Source organism: Barbatula barbatula (assembly GCF_947034865.1).
Source record: "Barbatula barbatula genome assembly, chromosome: 16".
Classification (NCBI taxonomy): domain Eukaryota; kingdom Metazoa; phylum Chordata; class Actinopteri; order Cypriniformes; family Nemacheilidae; genus Barbatula; species Barbatula barbatula.
Genome location: NC_136779.1, coordinates 828,437 through 850,632, shown reverse-complemented (window position 1 = coordinate 850,632; position 22,196 = coordinate 828,437). Strand labels below are relative to the sequence as shown.

Here is a 22,196-nt window from a genome sequence, read left to right as displayed (position 1 = left end):
GTGTGAATCTAAGTCCATCTCCAGAAAAAGAACCTGTTTGCAGGTCTGCCAAAATAAAAAGTGACATCATTTATTATTAATTGATAATTAATTGATTGATCATCGTATAATTAAACAATGTAACAATTTAGTTGTCCAGGTATTCTTCAGAAATAAAATCTATTGTTCCATATAGTTCCCTGCTACTCTAACTTTTATATAAATGTGTAAACATCCTCATCATAATAATTGTGTTGTTTGTCAATTTCCTAGGTAATGTCTGGTGGTCAATTTTTATTTACGGCAATCCTAAACTTGATCACTTTTATCACATCCCGACCACTACACAATTAAAACATGGATTAATAATCCAGGAAAAATGAGTAGAAACGTGTAGTGATTTGATTCAGGCATATGTCGGGCAGTCCTCACGGGTCCTGATGTGTTAGCGCATATCGTCTCCTTCATCTCGTCCTCGCACAGGTGAATTCTTCTGCACAGGTTGGAATCACATAAACAGGTCAGTAATGTTCTGGCAGGTTTATATTTGCTCTCGAAACGTTATATGATGTAAATATATCATTGGACCTTTAATGGATTCAGTTCGGTTTTAAACAGCCGGTGTATCTGCAATCAGAGGAGGATTTTATGTGTAACCTTACTAATGGACACTTCTCTGTTTTATCGTTTTAAACGAGTCAATTTGAGATTAGTGACAGAGATAGAGAGAGAGAGAGAGTAAGAGTAAGAAGGGAAAGTAATTGAGTGAGACAGAGATAGAAGGTGGAGAAGGGTCTGGTTGCAAACGATGCGCTATCATGTCGCACATGCGCACTTAGACACATGCACTCTCAGCCGCACATGCGCACTTAGACACATGCACTCTCAGCCGCACATGCGCACTTAGACACATGCGCTCTCAGCCGCACATGCGCACTTAGACACATGCACTCTCAGCCGCACATGCGCACTTAGACGCATGCGCTCTCAAATTAGCACAGAACCCATTTATTGGGTAGATATCTGGATAGTTTTTGATATCATTATATCATAAATTAAAACAAAACTTTTACATTTATCTAATATTGTATTGAACAAGATAAATATACTTACAACAATTACTTAGCGGTTGCTGAACCCTCCCTTTTTTTATATAACAGTATACATATACAATTTATTTATTTTTCTGTATGTACAAGGCGCCATGTTTAATATTTATCTGTTTTAGCCATTAATTTAGGTATTTATAATTTTTATGGTATTATTTATTTGTCGTTTTGTTCATTGCTCATGAGATGATGCTTTACTGTACACGTCAAGCCAATTGAATTGAGAAAGTAGTTGGATTCAGTGGTTTAGCGATGGAAAATATACATATTTTAAATTGGGGACGCAGTATGGCTACAGAAACTGAGATTGACTTAAATGCTTGAAATATGACAAATACCAGTGTGTTGGTGGATTGTGGAACTGAGGACACAAAGGGGTTTAATGGCTCTGTTACATGTCGTGCATTTGTGATGTGAGCCACTTTAAACAAGTGTGTGACCTCCGGGTTCAGTCTGTACCCATCAATGAAGTTTCTTGACCCCTACATAAGACTATCTGTTCTACACCGTAAGGAGGATTCATATTCACACAAATAGAAATGTACGGTTACTGTAATATATGTGGCACATGCATGATTTATAAATGTATGCAAACTCCAAACCATGAGTATAGGCAATAATGCTTGTATTTCACGTTCATGTTTATTTTTTTTAGATAAGATGGCAGTTCCTCCAGTGTACGCAGACCTCGGAAAGGCTGCGAGAGATATTCTCAATAAGGGCTACGGTAACATTCTTTACTGTGTCAGGTTTGTTTAAAACCGTCTAATAATGCGTGATATGTTTTCTTATGTTTAATTGATTTTGTTGTGTTTTATAAGGTTTTGGAATGGTGAAGCTTGATGTCAAAACCAAATCTGCAAACGGAGTGGTACGTCTTAAAGAAGCGAACACTATTACTTGAGTTAACATGTGAAAACATAATCAAGCTCAACTCGCTTTACTTTCTATATAAGGTTAAGATAATATAGTGTACATATAATGTTATGGATTCATCAATGTGTGTTTAATTGTAAATGAAATAGTTCGGGATGAAAATAGTTTTCTCTGATCTGCGAGATCATGTTAGTGAAGCCATGTGATAGAACATGTCAAGTAAAACCAATGTTTTTTTAAACCAATGTCTTTGAGACGTCATCCTGAAAATTAACTCGTTTTACGCTGGTGGAAGTTAATATGGCGCAATAACATGACTTGCTGTGCATTCCGTGTTTATTCACGTGAAGATGTAAGATCATTGCTTATGTCAGACTTTTATTTGAACAGGAATTTAAAACAAGTGGCTCTTCAAACATGGACACAAACAAGATCAGCGGGAACCTGGAGACCAAATACAAGTGGACGGAGTATGGACTGACCTTCATGGAGAAGTGGAGCACAGACAACACGCTCGGCACAGAGATCTCCGTGGAGGACCAGGTGTGAACACGCACACATCACAAAATAAAAGTCTGATTTCATCTGCTTGTGTTTTTGACGATATTTTATTTGAACAGATCACTAAAGGACTCAAGCTGACCTTTGACACGACCTTCTCACCCAACACCGGGTACAGTGAATGTAACCTGCCCATACCCGTGTATGAAATGAGCTGATTTTAACGTCCGTTTGTGTTGTTCGAACAGCAAGAAGAGCGGCAAGGTGAAGTCTGCGTACAAGCGTGAATATCTGAACGCGGGCTGCGATGTGGATTTTGACTTTGCTGGTCCGACCATCCACGGAGCGGCAGTGGTGGGGTACGAGGGCTGGCTGGCCGGATACCAGATGACCTTCGACAGCGCCAAGTCCAAAATGACCCGCAGCAACTTCGCCATCGGATTCAAGACGGAAGACTTTCAGTTGCACACTCATGTGTGAGTCATGGGCTGTCTGGAGTGTTGTGCTTTTTTTGTGTGATTTACTAGCGATAACTGTTTTGAGTTAACCTTTAACCCTCACTATAGAACTTTAACGCGTAGCAGTATACTCAGACAGGTTAGAGAGGGAGAAGAATACAGAAAAACCTCACAAGCTGTGTTTGTGTTGCAGAAATGACGGCACGGAGTTCGCCGGCTCTATTTATCAGAAAGTGAACGATCGTTTGGAGACGGCGGTGAATCTGGCTTGGACCGCCGGCAATAACAGCACAAGCTTCGGCATCGCTGGCAAATACATGCTGGACCCCAGCTCATCTATCAGCGTGAGTTTTTACTACGCTTGCTGTGTGTTCATGTACCTGTAAACATATCACTGCTTGTGTAGTGCGTAACGTGAACAGAAGACTGTCTGTCTCTCAGGCTAAAGTGAATAATTCCAGTCTGGTTGGGATTGGCTACACTCAGACCCTCAGGCCAGGTACAGTTTGTGTTTTATGTCAAATTCTTCTTTCAGAAGTTCAGCTCTCTGTTAGAGAGAATCACAGGAATATATGTCGTTTCATCTTAAAATCACCCTGAAGATGATGAAGTGGATGTTTAAACCTTTTCTACGCACATACTGTGATTGCAAAAAAAGGCCTTAATGTGTGCACACATAAAAGACTGTTGACTGTGCTCACGCACACTTTAAGATGGACATCTACACAAAGTTTTATACATGAGGTTCACAATGTTTGTTTCGCTGACAACTATCACACAAAATACTTTTTAGTCGACGTGTTACAAATTTGAGCTAATTTCTTTTACGAATTATAGTGATCGGCTGGTCATGTAATCACATGTCAAATCAAACAGCTTTTGTTAGACGGCTAAATTTATATATGCGCTACATCATATCAAAGTATTTAGAGTCGTCTAATTTGAACATCTTTCCGAGCACTGCTCATTTCTTGTTGGAGCAAACCTTGATAGCTAAATATTTTCTTAGTTTTGTATGTTTCTTAACCGTTTGTGTGACATTCTGACGTGTAATATACAGGGTGAGTTGTTCTTTGACAGTCTGTTGTCACGCAGGAATGAAGATCACGCTTTCTGCCCTCGTGGATGGAAAGAACATTAATTCTGGAAGTCATAAACTGGGCTTGGGAATTGAGCTGGATGCATAACACCAGCAGAGGTCTCAGTACGCTCAAAACATTAATTTATAGGAAATTACTGGAAAGATAAGTCTGATATCTCCATACGTGGATATTCCTTTAATTTAAACAGCACTGAACCTGAACCTCGTGAAATTTATTCATCAGTCTGATCATTCTTTAATCAATCTTTCCTCTTATCCGAGCTTCAGCGTGCATGTGTTACATCACATAATATTAATATAAACTTGACTAGTCTTGAGGGTTCCAAGAATTTCCACTACTTAATAATGTGAAGTAAATTTGCACATGAAGAATCTTCTGTTGCTGCCTCTGTGTATCTGGATCTGTAGTTCTGGCTTTTGTTGAATGTTTTTGGTGTGGCTGTTGTGTCCCTGTAAATCTCCTTGGCATAGATGTGTGCGAGTCGCCTTACCTGCAAAACCATGCGAGCACCCTTGTGTATGTCGACCTTTGCAATAAAGTCTTGAAAAAGAATTGTGACGTATTTGTACATGAAGCAAGCAAAGAACTACAGCCGACAGTTTAGACAACATTTAATGGGAAAGAGTGTCAAATGGTCAAAATATAATGGATATTATAAAATTATAAAGACCAAAAACTTGCAATCTGATAATACAACTGCTACTGTTGATAAAAGTTATTGGTTAGTAGTGTCAAATACACATTTAACTACGAAATCCAAGATATATTATTATAAATGTATAAACTGTATAATAATAAAATTTTGTTAGATTTTATAAACTTAAAACTTTTGTTGAAAACATAAAAATGTCACATTTACACAGAATCTTCATAAACAGTCGTAAACACAATGTTGCCATAGTCACGTTTCAGTTATAAAAATGAAATCCTCAAAAAACAACTTCTAAAACCCGATGAGCTTATTTAAGGTGGACTACATGGACAGTTTAACTGAAAAACCCTGATTCGGGTCCACTTTAAAAAAACTATATAGGCAGCAGTGCATTCTGGTATTGCCTTCTCATGTGGCTTTCTCTTACATGAACTTATTTTAAAGCAGACTTCAGGAATGCTCATAAAATGCCACCTACATAGACAGCTCACTAGGTTTTAGAACAAAGTTTGATTCTGGATGTTTTTCGGTCTGATATGGCTGTAGGCAGTGTTAGCTTTGATAAACTCAGAGTTTGAATGCTAATGTCAGCCCGTCGCCCACGGTGAGCATGCTCAGATTGATTCGGATGTCTGTGTTGAGCTTCTTGTTCAGTTTATCGATGCTAATGGTGTCCACGTCTCCATCAGCTGGATTCACCACTTGACCGCTCCAAAGGACCTGAGGTAACAACATTATTATGAAGCAACAGTAAATGACTGGTTTAAACTAATGGCATGATGATAGAAATGTCACATTGCATTATAAGAGAAGTCTAAAACACTGTGCAAAGATGTTGGTGACATAATGACAAGTTGTGACATTATATTGAAGGATTACAAAGACAATTCTTTAACTGATGATGATATAGCAAAAATAATGAGAACATACAGTTGTATGAACTGAGGTTAAAGAGTTTTAGATACAAAACCATCAAATGAATGTTAAAACGGTTCATAACATGTTTATTGGTTATCAATTTATAATAAATGGTCTGTTTGTGTGCTCACGTTATCTATGGCGATGATTCCTCCTTTCCTGACCAGCTGGAGAGATTTCTCATAGTAGTTGTCATAATTGACTTTATCGGCGTCGATGAAGATGAAATCAAATGTGTCTGCCTCCCCTGCAGCCAGCAGCTCATCTGACAACAAACCAAAGTAAACATGTTTCCTGTTTAAATTACCTTTACACTCTTTGAAAAAAGGTTCTTCGATGCCAAAGAAGAACCTTGTAGTCCCACGAGGAACCTTTAACATCTGAAGAACCTTTCTGTTTCACAAAAGGTTCTTTGTGGCGAATACGTGTTCTTCAGATTATAGAAAGGTAAGAAAGAGATGTTTCTTTGAAGAACCTTTGACTCAATGATTCTCTGCGGAACCAAAAATGGTTCTTCTGTGGCATCGCTGTGAACAACCTTTCAAGCACCTTAATTTTTAAGAGTGTACACTGCAAAACTATTTTGAGTTGATTCATAAAACAATTTTGTAACATTCTTAAATCAAGATTGACCAACAAAGTGACCCAAGATGGGGTTCAAATGGGGTGAACAAGATAAAACAAGACCAAATATAAATATCGTACATGATTTTTCTGAAAATGTTTCTTGGTTTAAGAAGTTTTTGATATTTTTACCAGAAAACAAGACAGAAATGTTCAGCAAGAATGTCATTTTTTGCAGTGCATTACATGCGATACTAATAATAAAATAGATTAGTATATTTTAAACTAGCTCAGAGTGAAGGAATCCAGATGTTACCCAGTGTTTTCACTGCAGGTTGCAGACGCAGGTCTATTTTGTCCTCAACACCGGCCTTTGGAAAAAAACATGAAAGAAATACTCTTATTATTGAGTTTTTTATAAGTGAGAAATGAGGAGCATCCACATCATCTATTCATGATCATTTTAGACACGCCTGCTTTCACTGGATTTACACGCTTCATGTCTGCAGTGAGTTAATAAGATTTCATTTGTCGCAGCTATTAAACTCATTCATTCAGTGTTTTATATTTTCAAGTCAGAAGTGAGTGGGTTTGTTTGCTCACGAAAGGGCAGTTTCACAAATAAAAATCAAACCAGCAAACTGGGTTTTAACTGCGAACAAAATAATAATCAGTAAGAATATTTCATCTACGTACAAGGAAACATTTAATGTCCCGTACACATTTTCATTTACAAAGTCAAAAGTCTAGATTAAATATTAACCTTCAACAAAGCAAGCTTGATTTCTGATTGTAAAGGTTAACTCTTGTGGTATCTGATAAGGACAGATAAACTCTGGCATGCGATGCTCGATTAAACAAAAATGTCACAGTTGAACGATGTAAAGTTAGGATTGCAAAATTGTATTTCTTTTGAAAAGAAGAAAGGATGATCGTTTTTTAGGATAGTACATATGTCTAATGATGATGTCCTGTCACTTAGAGCAGATATCTGAGAAAGACATTAAGAAAGTAAATATGGTTATGGTAAGCTTTATGCATGCTTAAATATGGTTTATGGGGTTCATTTGGATTTAATGATCATTTTCAGGGGCTCACCTCTTTCCAGAAAGGTCTGCCAATGTTTGTGAATTTCTCATTTACATCACAGGCAATGATTTTTCCATCTTCAGGCAGAGCGAGAGCGATATTCAACGTATTATAGCCTGTATATACACCTGATAAATACAAACAAAAACACGCATGACTTCAGCTCCACTTTTTTACATAACTGTTATTTACATCAACAATTCTACGTTTATTTGACATGGTGCTCTTATTTCATACCAATTTCGATAGCTTTCTTGGCTTTGATTAATCTGGCCAGATTAGCCATCAACTGTGACTGCTCACAGGCTACCATGATGTAGTTCAAGTGATGCTCCATAGATTTCTACAGATGAAAAACACTCATTACACATCACACTCTCATTTTGATTCTAATCAGTAATACAGGCAAACACATTAGAAAAAGAAACTGTTTTAAGATGATCTGGATATTACCAGACGCAGTTTTTTAAGAGCCGGGTGTTCTCTCAGAGAGTGATTCAGGAGATACTGCATCACTGGATCATCTTTTCTTCCCACGTGGCTTTTACTCGACATTCTTGACGATTTTGATTTACGTTTGCCTTTCGAAATAAGAAATATAATTTTAGAAATGTAGTTTCATTCCTACGTAACTGTACATAAAAAAAAAAGAAAAACGTTGTTGTACTGATATGAAATTACATATTTTTACATATATTTGCATACAAATATACCTACATTATATTTGCATGTATTTACATAATAAAATGTATTTATTATGTACAATTGCATGTAAAACTTTAAAGATGGCGTGCCATGCATTCTGACTTCTTTACACTGTTAGATGTGCTGGTTTAACACGGTCAACTTGTTACGAGTTGGATGTATGACGTAGTATTTCTATCCTTGATGCCTTTACCCAGCACTCCGACTTGCTTTGGAAAGTTTTTTCTAATTCTGGATCCCTGTGTCGTCACAGAGATCCTATTTCTTTTATTGGCCAAAAGCACAGCTAGGCGAAGGAGAAAGAGCCACCCGGCCAGCCAACCGATGAGCAAGACCCGTTTACCATCCAGATTATCTACGCTGCGTCAAGATGGGCTGCGCTGCAGCTCGTTACTCTTGCGAAAGTGAAATTTGCGGGACATGAACTGCAAACGAAGTCATACGTCTGTGTTTTGTTGGCAATCAGTGTGTACGTGCATTATGTACAAAACACGAAGGGATGCGATGTGTCGCTTGCTCGTGCTGTAGTTCAGTTGTTGTGTAATATTTAAGTTTACGTGATAGATGATTGCAGTGGGCGGGGTTAGTGTGAATATTCATAGTTTGTTCTGCGGGGGGCGTGCCCTTTTGAACTACAAACAAGCAAATGAAAGAGTGTTGTCATCTGTTCTTCAGCTCTTTTTTGAATACTTTGTTAAGGTAACACAGCCGAATGGTCATATGGCCCGTTTAGATGTAATTGTTTATTTGATTCACATAATAGACTAAAATGCTTATCGTTTTGCATGTGCTTTTATAAAAACGCTTTCTCATTGCTGTGTAGCTTACGTGGATGATACTAAACAACATGCAGAGTAAATGAGATCGAACACATGTTGTTGTTTTGTCGTAAATTTTCAAGTTATTTTTGATGCATCGTAACACACAACTTTTCATAACTATCGTTTACCGCAATTAAACTAAGATGTCCAACCACCAACCTTTTTGGTTGCTCGGCAGGGTTATTTATCAGAGGCGGTTGTTTATAGTGATTTAATATTACCCAACTCAACCTTCGCTCATCATTTATGTTACTTAACAGAAACACGTTAAAAATAAAAATGTTAATGACTTATTTAACTGTTTAAACATTTAAAGTGTAAAGGAATGATGAGCAGGGCACTGATCGCCAAACCCAATAATATTTGTTTTTTCTTTGGTTTGGACCGTTGTTGTTGTTTTAATAATTGTTATAACCCCTTTGACAATTTTTGTATTTTTCAACTTTCTTTAAACATACTTGACAAACTGTATGTTTGTTATTTTGTTATATCTTGTGTTTCTAGAGAGAACATGCATTCTGGTAACACCTACAATTTGCACTGTTGCATCATTTATTTACGCATGAATAAGATGTGAAACGTTGACTCTTTGTGTATATGTTTAAGTAAGGTGTTTGAATTGATTCGTGCTCTTCTTGTTGTTTAGTAGTCTCATCCACGTAAACTATTCAGCAAAAACATTGCCATATGGCCACGAGAAAGTGTTTTTATAAAAGCGCATGACAATCAATAAGCATTAGCTTATTATGTGAATAACATACATCTAAACGAGGCGTATGACCATTTGGCTGTGTTATCTAAACGAAATAATTCATCATAAAATAGCTGAAGAACAGACAACACTGTATTTCATTCGCTTGTTTGTAGTTCAAAATACCACGCCCACCACGGAACGAACTATGAATATTCACACTAACCCCACCCACTGCAACCGGTTTTGTCGTTCAGAATACCACGCCCACCACGGAACGAAATATGAATATTCACACTAACCCCGCCCACTGCAACCGGTTTTGTCGTTCAGAATACCACGCCCACCACGGAACGAACTAGAATATTCACACTAACCCCACCCACTGCAACCGGGTTTGTCGTTCACAATACCACGCCCACCACGGAACGAACTATGAATATTCACACTAACCCCGCCCACTGCAACAGGTTTTGTCGTTCAGAATACCACGCCCACCACGGAACGAAATATAAATATTCACACTAACCCCCCCCCACTGCAACCGGTTTTGACGTTCAGAATGCCACGCCCACCACGGAACGAACTATGAATATTCACACTAACCCCGCCGACTGCAACCGGTTTTGACGGAAACCGAATATTACACAACACCGTCCCGCCTCTTTCAGCTCGTGTATTCCCGGAAATAATCGTACAGCTGTTTCTCACTTTTATAAATGTGATCAAACTAAACATTCATAGATACGACGTATGCAAAACTACTGAAGAGGCACTCAAGATTAATATGATATTAGCCTGTGAAACGCGATCTTTAATAAACCAATATTTCACAAGCTCTACTAAAATCGTTTAACAACCGAAAAAGAAAACATGTGACTTACTGGAAAACACCCAGAATAGCTTTTAACTGTTTTTTAAATCGGTGCATGTTCCTTTAAACGCGGCTGTTATCCAGTATACTTCCGGCGGGAGTGAAGTAAAAGTCGGTCACATTTCTACAATCCGTTGCACTTACCCACATAATATCCCGTTACAAGTATGAACCCCAGTGCTGCAGAGACTATTAGAGCTTCTGTGTGGATATTGTGAAGTGACATGATTTGATTTCTGATCTTTAACAAGTGAAGATAAGAATGAACGCGTCGACATGTGAACCGTATTACCGTAAAACACCCAACTGCACTGGACATGGTCACGTGGTTATGGTCATACATAAAAAGCAGAAAAACATTACAGTACATGTTAAGCTGTCGGTGACACAGGACATCAACCTGTCACTATTATTCCTGCTGGACTTTAAGCAACTATATTCGATTCGATGGCTCAGATAATCGCTGCTTTTATAACTGATCAAAATATTTGAGCGTTGAAATTGGTTATTGCATTCACAAGTTGACATTTAAATTGTAATTTGTCACATACTTCATTATTGATCAGTTGCATCATGGGGATTTTAATTGTGACTGCATGTCAAAATACAAATATTTATAATAGGCCTAATTACTCATTTGACTCCAATAGTATAAAAGCATTTTATACCAAACACGCTGCCTTTACATTTACCTTTACAAAACAATCGCGTAAATGTGATTTGCAGCAGTTATATCTTTATAAAGTTCTCGTTACGTTTAATTGAATATTTCCTCGACATTTTCGTTCATGTGCGCATGCGCAGACTTGTTGCGCTTACACTAAGAGCATTACTACCGACGTCCTTATCACATGATCGTTGCTGTTGCCCAAAATAAGTATTTATTTTATTATTATTATTTTGTATTTGACAAACGTGTAACTTTGTTAATAATGTAGGCTATTCCAAAATATAACGATTTCCGAAATAGTCATTTCAACTCAATGCACATGGACAATCAGCAGATGTATTATTATAATAATGATATCGCCCTTTATACAAGATTATAAACGTCATTAAATCCGCATGTGCGTTCAAATCGGGCTTAGTCGCATTCATTCATAGATTTAATTTTGCATTAACACTGTGCGCTGCTACACGAACAAACACACCTATGACATTATTTGACGAATATATACAGTATATATATATATATATATATATATATATATATGGGTGTGATCCGAAACATGCTGTATATCACATATAGAACTGATAACTCACAGATACGTGTTGTGTGGTTTTCTTCTGCTGATAATGTGCTGGTTTCTGTTCTCTTCTTCTTCTCTGTAAAATGGCTTCAGTCTGTGGGTGGAGATTCTCGACTTAAATGTTTCATGACACAAATCATCGTTATTAAACACGACACGACAGACACGACAGACACAACATCCAGACTTCTGTCTGAGAAGATGCTCTAAGAAGCGTCTGACGTTTAGTTATATATATATATATATATATATATATATATATATATATATATATATATATATATATATATATATATAGGGCCTATATATATATATATATATATTTATATACTAGGGACAAAAAAGGAAATTATTACAACAATAAAAATGGAGTATTCAATATTTTCTTGCATATTATTAAATGTAGTAAACAATTTATTTAAAGCATTGATGCATTTCAAACATCTTAATTGTTTATGATGTTCTGCCCTTTGTGCTCGACTCGACAGTCAGGCTATTTGAACATTTTACCAAATACATAAAATAAACATCCTTTCTGGTATCTAACGACAGAATAAACAAAATTCTACCCTGGGTAATATAATGCATCAGTATTACATACCGAAAGTGCCTCGGAAAACCGTGATGACCGCTTGGCATCCCAGACTGCAGCTGACACTATAGGCTCACGTCAGGGACTTAGACAAATAACATGTAGTAACCAACTTTGAACACAGGGTGTCACTAAATTACCATTTATAATCAAACCCATATGCAAACTGTTCATAGGAAACAGGACATATGATTTAAGTAACTTGTTGGCTAGATAAAATAATTATCTTATTAAGAATTTGACATTATTCTGAAGAATGAACAACAGTTGATGTTCATTACTGTCAATGCTTCAATTCCAAGTCTGAAATAAACCTGTGCGTGTGTTTACGAAGCTTCTGTTTACTCTGTTTGTTTTATTAGATTGCATTAGCTTGCCAACGTAAATCATTGCTTTCTGAATTTTACTGCAGATGTAAAAATGTGTTTTTGTTAAAATAATGAGGTCACTGTTAAGTATATAAAACAGGCATTTTAATAACAGGGTTTTATAACAACATTAAATAAAAAACTGTCAATATTACGCATGCTGGTTTACGAATAGTCACATAAAGATCAAGTATGAATTATATTCAAATGCGCATTTTCCGTATAAAAGAAAGACTGTAGTTCATCACGTTCGCCTGCAGGTGGCGGTGTTATCAATGCCAAGATATATTCTGCAGGTCATGATGACTGCACAAGTTTACAAATCATCATAAATCACTGCAGCAAGGAACACAGTAAACCCTCTGGAGCTTTCGTTCTCTCAACTAGAATCGGATCAGTTCTCCGTTTCACACGACGCCATTAAGAGGCAAAATATTGTGTTTTAAAGGATTCTTCTTGGAATCCTGACCGCAGTTAAGGCATAACAGTGTGTTCATTCTCTTCACAGCATAAATAGGACTTGCAGTATGAACGTTTCAGACTAAAACCTAAACAAGCTCCAATCTTCTACTGACACGGGCCTGTTCTGCTCTAATAAATATCACTGCTTGTCATTTATATCATTTATCCAACTCGTAAACAACAGGTCAGAATCATTAGATAGGAACATCTGTTCCACACATCCGAGGCGTACGAAACGCGGAGCACCTGTTCTGTACTGCTGCTGTGATGATGCTGCCAGTCTGTTACCATGACAACCGCTAAATAACACATCAGGAAGTGTCTTGCGCACCTGTCATCTGCTGTCACTCGCACGTTTGACACGAGAGCTTCATTGCTCAGAGATTTCAGCGCTGACAGACGCCGTGAGGTGACGCTTGATAGATGAGCTTCGGTCTGTCACGTGTGAAAGGCACATCTTGAGTTCACCTAAATCTGCTCTCTGTGCAGTTTAAGGACGTTTATGGAGTTTTTCCTTTGGATTGACTTCACAGGCGTGTGTCAGAGTGACTTATGGGCTGTTGGCCCGTCCAAAGCCTGAGCGCCCAGCTGGCATCCATCACCCCAATGAAAGCGATAATTGGGCAACGGTATTTGTAATTAAATCACTACAAAGACCTTATTGAGTAGAATTGAGATGTTTCACGTGAGTTGAGCACGTGTGGAGCGTAAAGGATCTCGTCGTCTGTTTCTCGCGTCACACTTTCAGACTTTCTGTCCTCTGTGAAACTCAGGCTTAAAGCAGAATGTTCACACACTTCTCCTCCATCTCAAATCTCATATTTCTACGGTTCTGCTTTTTGTCTCTCGAATCGACGTCATCTGTCTCTATTCAGACACCAGAAGTTCTGCCTGACATATTTTGTATTGCATGGAAGAAGAAAAATAACACAGGCTTGATATGACATGCGGGTGAGTAAATGATGAACACCAGCCCCAAACCTATCAGACGGATGCTGAACGAGGGCTCTGCAGACTGATCCTGGAACAGGCCGCATGTGTTCAGTATATCAGACTGCTGAGAGCCATGTCTGCCGGGAAGAGAAACTGCTGTTCAGGTGATGACAAACAGATTTTGTGCCGTGAAACATAATGCAGATCATGATTGTTTATCTGGCAGCTGTGTTCCGTGTGTCACTTAGCTCTTTAGAGAGATGAGTTTACCTGTCATGCTGTGTCTTAAAACGGCACGAATTTAAATTGACCCACATCATATCTGTAGACGTAGAGAGGACTGAGGTATGGCCTGACACGGTACATCAACCCTGGTCGCCTGGCAACCGCATCACGGTGCACTGACAACCAATCGCAACACACACAGGCATCATGGCATAAAGTTACATTTTCAACAGATTTACATTAATTAGCAATGGATGTAATATGGTCCAGTTAGTTGGTTGCAAACTGATAAGACAGTACAACACAATTATCTGTAAAATGGTCGATTATCTCCGACATGAAAGATTGTGTGTCCAAGATGTTTAAAACTACAGTTTGTATATTGTGTGCTCATAAACAAGAGGTTTCACCCTGTGAAAGTATTTGAGCTTTGACACGTTTGCGTTCAGGACCTCAGGTATGGTACCGATGTGATTTTGTTATATTTATGGTGCCATATTTTGCGTTTACGTGGAAAGCCGTTCAGAAGATGGATGTTACGGACATTACTGTGATAAAAGAGAGCTTGTAATGTTATTTTCATTGTTTGTTAATAACTGTTTCTATGCAGGCGGAGCAGAATAGTGACAGATGAAGCATACTAGCGTATAGCAATACTAACAAGTATACACTGAAATACTAAACTTAAATAAAAAAAGTTGTACATCGCAGCATTCATTTTACAAGTACTGTATGTTTTCAGATCATCGTTACGGTTGGATTCATTTCATGTTGATGCATGTTGAAATGGATGTGTAATGTTATGAAATCTTTCAGTTCAGGAGAAATGTCTTTAAGTGCTCCGGTGAGACACGCTGGTCATTTTTCTGTAAGATACGACATCAGTCTGAGCTGAAGAGCGGACATCTGTTTCCCCAGACTGTGAAATATTACAGAGGCCGACTGCTGTGCTGTCTTTGGAGGGGCCTTGAGAAACTCTGATGGAGACGATGCCAGAGCTGATTTAAGCTCCTCAGCGGGGAGAACTTGGACTGTAGTTTCAAGCCGAAGCACGAACAGATTCTGTCCTGGCGAGGGCTGATGCAATTTAAATACTCTGTAAATTACTGTGTGTGTGTGTCTGCGGACGACTTCATTTATCTTACTTACAGCACATATGTTTAGAGGTAAGCGTTTCCATCTGTGCGTATGTGTGTCTAAAGTGTGAGTTTGTGTGTGTGTGTGTGTGTGTGTGTGGATGTATTTGGTACTGTATGGTTTGTGTGTCAGGTGTGTGTATGCATACATGTGTGTCTGTGCACGTGTGTGTGTGTGTGTGTGTGTGTGTGTGCACGTGTGGCTGTGCACGTTTGGGTGTGGGCATATATGTGTGTTTTGTTTGTTGTTCTTGCGTGTGTATTGTGTGAGTGTGTGCACATTTGTGTGTGTGAGTGTGTGTGCACGTTTGTGTGTGTGTGAGTGCATGTTTGTGTGTGGGCATATATGTGTGTTGTTCTTGCATGTGTGTATTGTGCGTGTATAAGATGTGTATGTATGCGTGTGTATTTATTTGTGGATATTTGGATCCTGTGTGTGTGTGTGTCTGCATGCATGTGTGCCTGTGCACATTTGTGTATGTGTGTATATGTGTGTTTGGATACCGTGTGTGTATTTGTGTATGCTTGCAGGTGTTTGGAGTGTGTTTGTGTATACGTGCACGTGTGTTTGTGTGTGTGTACTGTGTGTGTAGGTGCGTATGCATGTGTGTGTGTTTGGTTTTGGTTCATGCGTCGATGCTCAGATGCATGTACTTTAGATACTGTAAATAAAAACTCTGAACTTCTGTTAGTAACGCCAGGTGTGTGTTCAGTGTGTTTGTCGTTAAATCTGTGGCTCATTATTGCCCACACACAGATTTGTGCTCTGCAACTTATTTATTGTTGCTATATAGTTTCCACACATAACTGTACACAAGGATTCAAAAAGTAAACATTTTGTTTCTTTTTAAATGGACTGAATAGACTTATTGCAATTTGTTTATGTCATTTACATCTGTTTATATGGATACACACAATATTTGTATTTAGATAAATGTTTATGTTTACTTCTGTACACAGCGCAGTACACCTCCCAATAAAAGATGACTGTGGTATTGAAGACCAATTACTCTTCAATGACTGTGTCATACTGAAGGATTCACTGCTCAGAAATGCAGATCTTTCTTCAGACGGCTCGATGAATGCCAGAGGGTTTTGTACCAGTTACAGATTTATGAGCGTGCGGTCGATTCGTGGTTGCGTCTTCTTGTAAGTTCAGCAGAAGACCAAAAGAGAGCAAGACCAACGGTCTGTTCAATGCTGCCAACTCAACTCAGTGGAAACGTGTTTAGACCCATAATGCTTAGCTTTGGTCTGTAACTCAAACCATGCGGTGATATAAATGAATATTGTTCAGCTCTGTGACTCTTGGAGTCTGTCATGTTGAATATTTTAGGGCGTTCTGCACACCGCTGAACACATTCTGATGCACAAGGTCAAGCCAAAAACGGACAAAAATGCACAAAACAAACAATGCTGTGAGGTCACACGAGATTCATGTGCTACATTTAAACTGTGTTTTTTTTCTATTTGAAATGACAGGGAAGGATTTTCTTGCAAACTCATCTTTTATTTTTTGAAAGTTAAAGAATAAAAACACTTGAAAGGTTAAAGATACCGAGCCATTTAAGCAAATTAGCTTGAAAATATGAATTTTGCTGCAAGGTTGACAAAGGTTTTTCTTAAAACTCAAATTTTAAGTAAATCAAAAATCAGTTTGGAAAGTGGCAACATATGTCCAGCACACATATGAACTCCTTTATTAAGTGTTTTAAAGTATCCCAGAATGCACCTGGTTAGGAGATATTTTATAGTTTGGCATGGTTGTAATGTAATTGTACACATAATGATGAATAAGTGCTTCACCCCATATGAGCGTTGATTTATTAAACATGTTTCAACAGCCCCATTTTCTTTAAATTTACACATGTCAAAGTAACAGTAAATAATAATGAATGATAATGGTGTGTTAAGACTGAAGTTGTTGTGTTTTTGCCAGATGTTCACCGTGATGAGCAGCTGTGTGTTATTTGCAGAGGAACAGATTGAAATACAAGGAAAAACAGAAAACTGCAGGACGTAACTTAAAGTCGAAACAAACGGTAATACTTCATTTATTATTCAAACATCAACAGAATTTTGTTCATGTTTTAAGAAATGGTGTGACATTAGCTTTTGTTTGGTATGTTATAAACTATGGATGTGTTCAGTGCTATTTAAATATTCACGAGTTATCAAAGCTAGACCACGGGTTTGCATCAATCTTGTGATGTCAGTGTAAAAACCCACCCATCCATCATGTGACAGACTATCAGACCCAAAAACTTTTGAGGGTTCCAGCTAGATAACATACATGCTTAACCCACATTAAAATACTGAAGCATGTTTTAGTATTTAGTATATTAAAATGTCCTTGTATTTTTGAACTTCACATTAAAATACATTTATTGCAGGTTATCAATTCACTATTATATACTATTGTAATATACATTTACAAAGTGTGAAGTACATTCTACAGCTTACTACACTTTACTATGGTAAAAACTGAAGCATAATTCTGTGTTTTTTACATTTAATGCACTTGAATATAACCACATTGGTAATCATCAAATCCTGTTTCAGTTCCTGTTATATACTAAGATCCAATCTTATTCCTTGTTACTGTAAACACTCATTCCGTATTTTGCAAAACGTTCTGGTTTATATTTGGAATATTTAAAGGGCAAAATAAGTTTTGATTGTTTTGAATTAGACGAAATATAGTCGAAAATGTAATCTTTCTGAAAAACACATTTTATCCATCATTTTTCCATAAAGAGAAGTCATATATATTTTTTACGTATGTTTATTGCAAGGTTTGCAGATAATATATGAAGACAAATGTAATGCGAATATCACTCATTCTTCGTCTCCAAATCAAGAAGTCAAATAAATGGTAAATTGGCAATAAATAAATGTCAAATACAAAACCAGACTAGATGGAGTAGTTCTTTTAATGGACTTTTCCCCCCCTGAGTTATACAGTAAAAACGCTCTTAAACGTTTAAAAAGCACGTTTTAAAATATAATATAATTATTTAATTCAAGTAAAGTTCAAATTTAGAAATGCAGTTGCGTATTTTGGTTGGATAACAACACACGGTGTGGATGTATCACGTTTCAGATATAAAAAGTAAAAACAGAAATATCATCAGTTTAAATAAAGCCATTTGAGTCGTGTTGAAGTATGTTGTTTTTATTTCTTTCGCTTTAAAGCTAACTTTAATAAATAATGGCCCATTAATAAGTCCTGAGATGAACACACACACACACACACACACACACACACACACAACATATACTTCTTTCTCACTGATATCCGAGTCCTGGCGCTGTGGTCAGTCTCTGTCCGTATAGCGCATATGGAGAGTAAAACTGACCCGCGGCTGCGGGCATCGGCACCGGCGCACCGGGCGTCGGTAAGGGACTTTTGGAGTACGGGTGATACCGTGTGCCCAGCCCGAGCGCGTGATGCGGACTCCTGAGGGCCAGCGGGGCTCCTGTGGGGGCGATATGACAGGCCATCGCCGCAGCGCTGTTTATCGAGTTCGGATATCCTGACATGAGCTTTTCCGCGCCCATGAACGCGGTGTGTGTCCGCAAATGGGCCAGAAGTTCCTCTGAAGACGAGAAGCGCTTGTCACAGGGTCCGTTCGCGGATACCCAGTTACAAACGTGCGACTGGGACTCGTGTGCGATCATAAAGCCGTACGGGTACAAAGGGTGTCCGGTAAATGAGGGCGCGGAGGCCGACAGAGGGTGCATGGGGTGGGTCTGGTACATGAGGGGGTATCCGGACTTCAGGGCAGTGTCGTGCGAGCTATTAGATGATATATGGCTGGCGCAATGGTAGCTCAGGCAGAACGGGTCTCTGCACAGGCTGGTGGACATGATGGATGGCGGGGAGGCTCCGGCGAGGGGACTCGACCCCGCCTTACTGCTGAGAGAGCCCGCGGCACCGGACAGCTGAGCATTAATCAACTGACTGCTGCTGGCCTTACTCGGGTCCAGAGTCACGCCATGGTGCAGAAATTGCTGGGGGTAGCTGGCGTAGTGCCCTGTTAGCGTTCCAGGGTAGTGTAGTCCTGCAGGGGAGATGGGAAACACGGTGTGGCCGGGTCTGAAGGGCGAAACCGGTGCCACGAGCCCTGATCCGAGCGCAGATGACGCTGAGGACGCGGGGGCCGTGTCAGATGGGGAGGGCTTTGAAGTGTCCTGTGGTTTGTTTGTGTCGCTGTTACTCTCAGTTCTGCTTGGGTTGGTGTGTGCAAAATTATCCGGCGTTGATCTTTTATTTGTATCGTTTTCCCTTTTTATCGTTTTATCGCCAGATTCCGTGCGTCCGGGCTGCGGAGACGCAGAACTGCACGAACTTGGACTGACCGTCCGTGGCGTGTTAGGCCGGCAGGTGGCACTCGGAACGCGGAAACCCGATTTATCTCCACCCGAATCTTTCCTCTCAGATGATTTAGAATATGGCTTGAAACTAGATTTGTCCTCGACCCCGATGTCACTGATCTTCAGTGGGCTGGATTTCGAGTCCTTGTCCGACGTGACCGAGGAGAGTTTGGCAGAAGACGGGGAATCAGATTTCCCGATCTGAGAACATGTTTGCGCGAGAAGGGCGAGCGGACTCTTCTTGGCATCCAACTGTTAAAACAAGAGAGTTTTAATGTGTGTTTTTAGAAATATACATATATTTTAAATGACTAAAAAATACAGACGCTGTTCCACATTACGTTTGCGCTTATTAAAGCACATCTGTGCTCGCCCGATCTCTCTGTTGCGCACAGACATTTATAGACTTAAACGGGCTATTGTTGAAAGTTGTTTTATTTATGCAGCGTAAACAAAGCATTCTTTGATATTAAATGCAGAGACATTCAATCAAACAGAAGAGGGTTTTTTGTTTTGCTCATAGCTTCACATTCACATAGTACATTTGGCCACTATCATTTTACTTCACCTTCTAGCTATTACAGAAAACTGGAATGGCAGTTGGAAACTAATGTCAACAAACACATACACCGGACACCCGCGTATGCCAATAGCTGAACAGATGGATTTATATTTTATTTGTTTAATAGATGGTTTGGTTTACAGATCAACTTCGTAAAAACATGTTAACGTTGCCACAGATGTATGGCACTTCTGTAGCGCAGTGGAACTCCTTATAGGGAATGTTTACAGATATGAACTGCAGCAAGTATCATTTATGCTTCTTGTGTTTTTCTGTAAATTGTACAGGAACATTTATTTTATTGTTTGTTAATATTTAAGTAAACACAATTTTTTCACTATTTTAAGTGAAAACCTTATGAATATAAATCATTACATCGCATCATGCGTTGGTTAATATTCGGTAAATGTTTGTAAAGGTTTTTAACGGAAAAAGGAGCTCTTCAATACATGATGCAAAGAAAAACAGGAAAAAACGTTCAATAAAATGTACCTCGATGGGTCCGATGGGAATAGACGTTAAAGGCTGCAGATAGTCCGGGTGCAGAATGTGTCCGGTGCGCGCAGTGAGCATTTTCAACACTTTAACGGGTAACCGGTTCGCCTGGCGCTTCGGGTCTGCTGTACGCAGTGAGTGCTGGACGTCTTTAAGAGTTCGGTTCTTCTCCCACACTAGATTAAATAAAGCAGACTCCGAAGGCAATGTGATCATGTCCCACTTTTCTTCGCGTAATGTGGAAACACATCTGGGTTCCTCAAAAAGACCAAACAAACGTGTCCGTATAATATGGAAAAAAGCAGAATAATCCTTAAATGTTCTCGACGAGAGACGCGTAACAGGAGATCTAGGAGCGCATCTTCAGTACACACTTGCGTAACGCAGTTACATTCAACACAGCTCGCGTACCTCGCGTTCACGAGATTAAAGCCTGCACCGTCCTCCAATCAGATCACTCCGTGAAGGGGTTGACAGCGCAAGGGGATATGATGCAAGAAATGTGGGCGTTCGTTTTTCACATATCAAGGAGTCCTAAACACAAAGTGCACTAAATATATCTAGTGTAAACAAACAACAGATTTCAATTAAAACTGATATTATGGCCAGAACACTGAGGCAAACTGAACCAGTTTAAAATAAAATGTATAATACCGGAGACAGGCAATATTTCCAAAATCATGATTATCCAAAAGTAAAGTATTGCAGTAATTAAACAGAATTAAATGTAATATCTGGATGTTTAAAGGCATGAAGACACACATTGTATGTCACACACCGAATGCAGATCTGTTTAGTTGTAAATTAATTATGCACGTTTGTCTGTCTGTCTGTGAAATAAGCACATGTCTGTCTGTCTTATCTGTAAGCTCCTTTGTGGTTTAGGTTTGCATTGGCCTACAAGCGTCTCTGTATTAATTTTTTTACTAATAGAGTGTTCATCCTTATTAATCATGGCGTTATCTTGAAGGCATCACATATAATAACTTTAATCCGTGCGCTCTCTGGATAATTAAAGTGAAAACACACGGGTGATGGATGAGAGGCAGATATGGTGATGGATGACCGGGGGTTGCTGTTCTCGGCTGCGGCTGTCAGCTCTCGGTACTGCTCGTGAGTTATTAGGCCCAGAAACTCCCCCTTTATTGTGCGGGTGATGGATGACGCCCAGCACACGGGCGTTATTCCATAATGGGAACACATTTCAGACGGGCCATATTTCACCACGGCTAAGTAGAAAGTTTTGAACGCCGCCTCAATATTTCACATCCCTCTGGCACGTTTACGGAGAACTCCACGCATGCAAATACAAGTGCAAGCTACAACCTTGAGTCTGTTTGAACGTTCCAGAGAAATACAAAAGAAAGCACATAAATGACAGCTTTCTGTGGTTTCGTGATTTGTTTTACATGTTGTAATGTTTACAAGTTGATAACAAGGTTTTCAAAGGCAGGTT

At 38.9% G+C, this 22,196-nt stretch overlaps 3 protein-coding genes across 9 annotated transcripts; 1 reads left to right on the top strand and 2 right to left on the bottom strand.

Annotated features, from left to right (window-relative positions):
- Window positions 1-181: 181 nt before the first annotated feature.
- LOC306905256 (non-selective voltage-gated ion channel VDAC2-like) lies at window positions 182-4,748 on the top strand. 5 transcript variants are annotated; one of them, XM_079475732.1, is made up of 10 exons: window positions 182-252; window positions 390-462; window positions 1,744-1,815; window positions 1,910-1,959; window positions 2,355-2,507; window positions 2,585-2,637; window positions 2,714-2,941; window positions 3,117-3,267; window positions 3,365-3,422; window positions 4,019-4,627. In XM_079475732.1, the coding sequence occupies exons 3-10, from the start codon at window positions 1,749-1,751 to the stop codon at window positions 4,108-4,110; spliced, it is 852 nt and encodes a 283-aa protein (XP_079331858.1). In that variant the 5' UTR covers window positions 182-252; window positions 390-462; window positions 1,744-1,748; the 3' UTR covers window positions 4,111-4,627. The 5 variants fall into 5 exon arrangements, with proteins under 5 accessions (XP_079331858.1, XP_079331855.1, XP_079331854.1 ...); XM_079475729.1 differs by having other exon boundaries at window positions 390-499; XM_079475731.1 differs by lacking the exons at window positions 182-252; window positions 390-462 and adding exons at window positions 474-904; window positions 1,140-1,629.
- Window positions 4,621-12,288, bottom strand: LOC306905255 (catechol O-methyltransferase domain-containing protein 1-like). Of its 3 annotated transcripts, none has more exons than XM_079475726.1 (8): window positions 12,192-12,288; window positions 11,604-11,684; window positions 7,703-7,830; window positions 7,487-7,592; window positions 7,259-7,377; window positions 6,477-6,531; window positions 5,728-5,861; window positions 4,621-5,398 (listed from the first exon to the last, which is right to left on the bottom strand). In XM_079475726.1, exons 3-8 carry the CDS (start codon window positions 7,802-7,804, stop codon window positions 5,246-5,248), a joined length of 669 nt encoding a protein of 222 aa, XP_079331852.1. In that variant the 5' UTR covers window positions 7,805-7,830; window positions 11,604-11,684; window positions 12,192-12,288; the 3' UTR covers window positions 4,621-5,245. The 3 variants fall into 3 exon arrangements, with proteins under 3 accessions (XP_079331852.1, XP_079331853.1, XP_079331851.1); XM_079475727.1 differs by having other exon boundaries at window positions 11,604-11,704; window positions 12,192-12,243; XM_079475725.1 differs by lacking the exons at window positions 11,604-11,684; window positions 12,192-12,288 and adding an exon at window positions 10,485-10,773.
- A 5,795-nt stretch (window positions 12,289-18,083) lies between these two features.
- Window positions 18,084-21,145, bottom strand: LOC306905419 (zinc finger protein 503-like). Its single transcript, XM_079476006.1, has 2 exons — window positions 20,738-21,145; window positions 18,084-19,935 (listed from the first exon to the last, which is right to left on the bottom strand). Exons 1-2 carry the CDS (start codon window positions 20,954-20,956, stop codon window positions 18,595-18,597), a joined length of 1,560 nt encoding a protein of 519 aa, XP_079332132.1. The 5' UTR covers window positions 20,957-21,145; the 3' UTR covers window positions 18,084-18,594.
- Window positions 21,146-22,196: the final 1,051 nt, after the last annotated feature.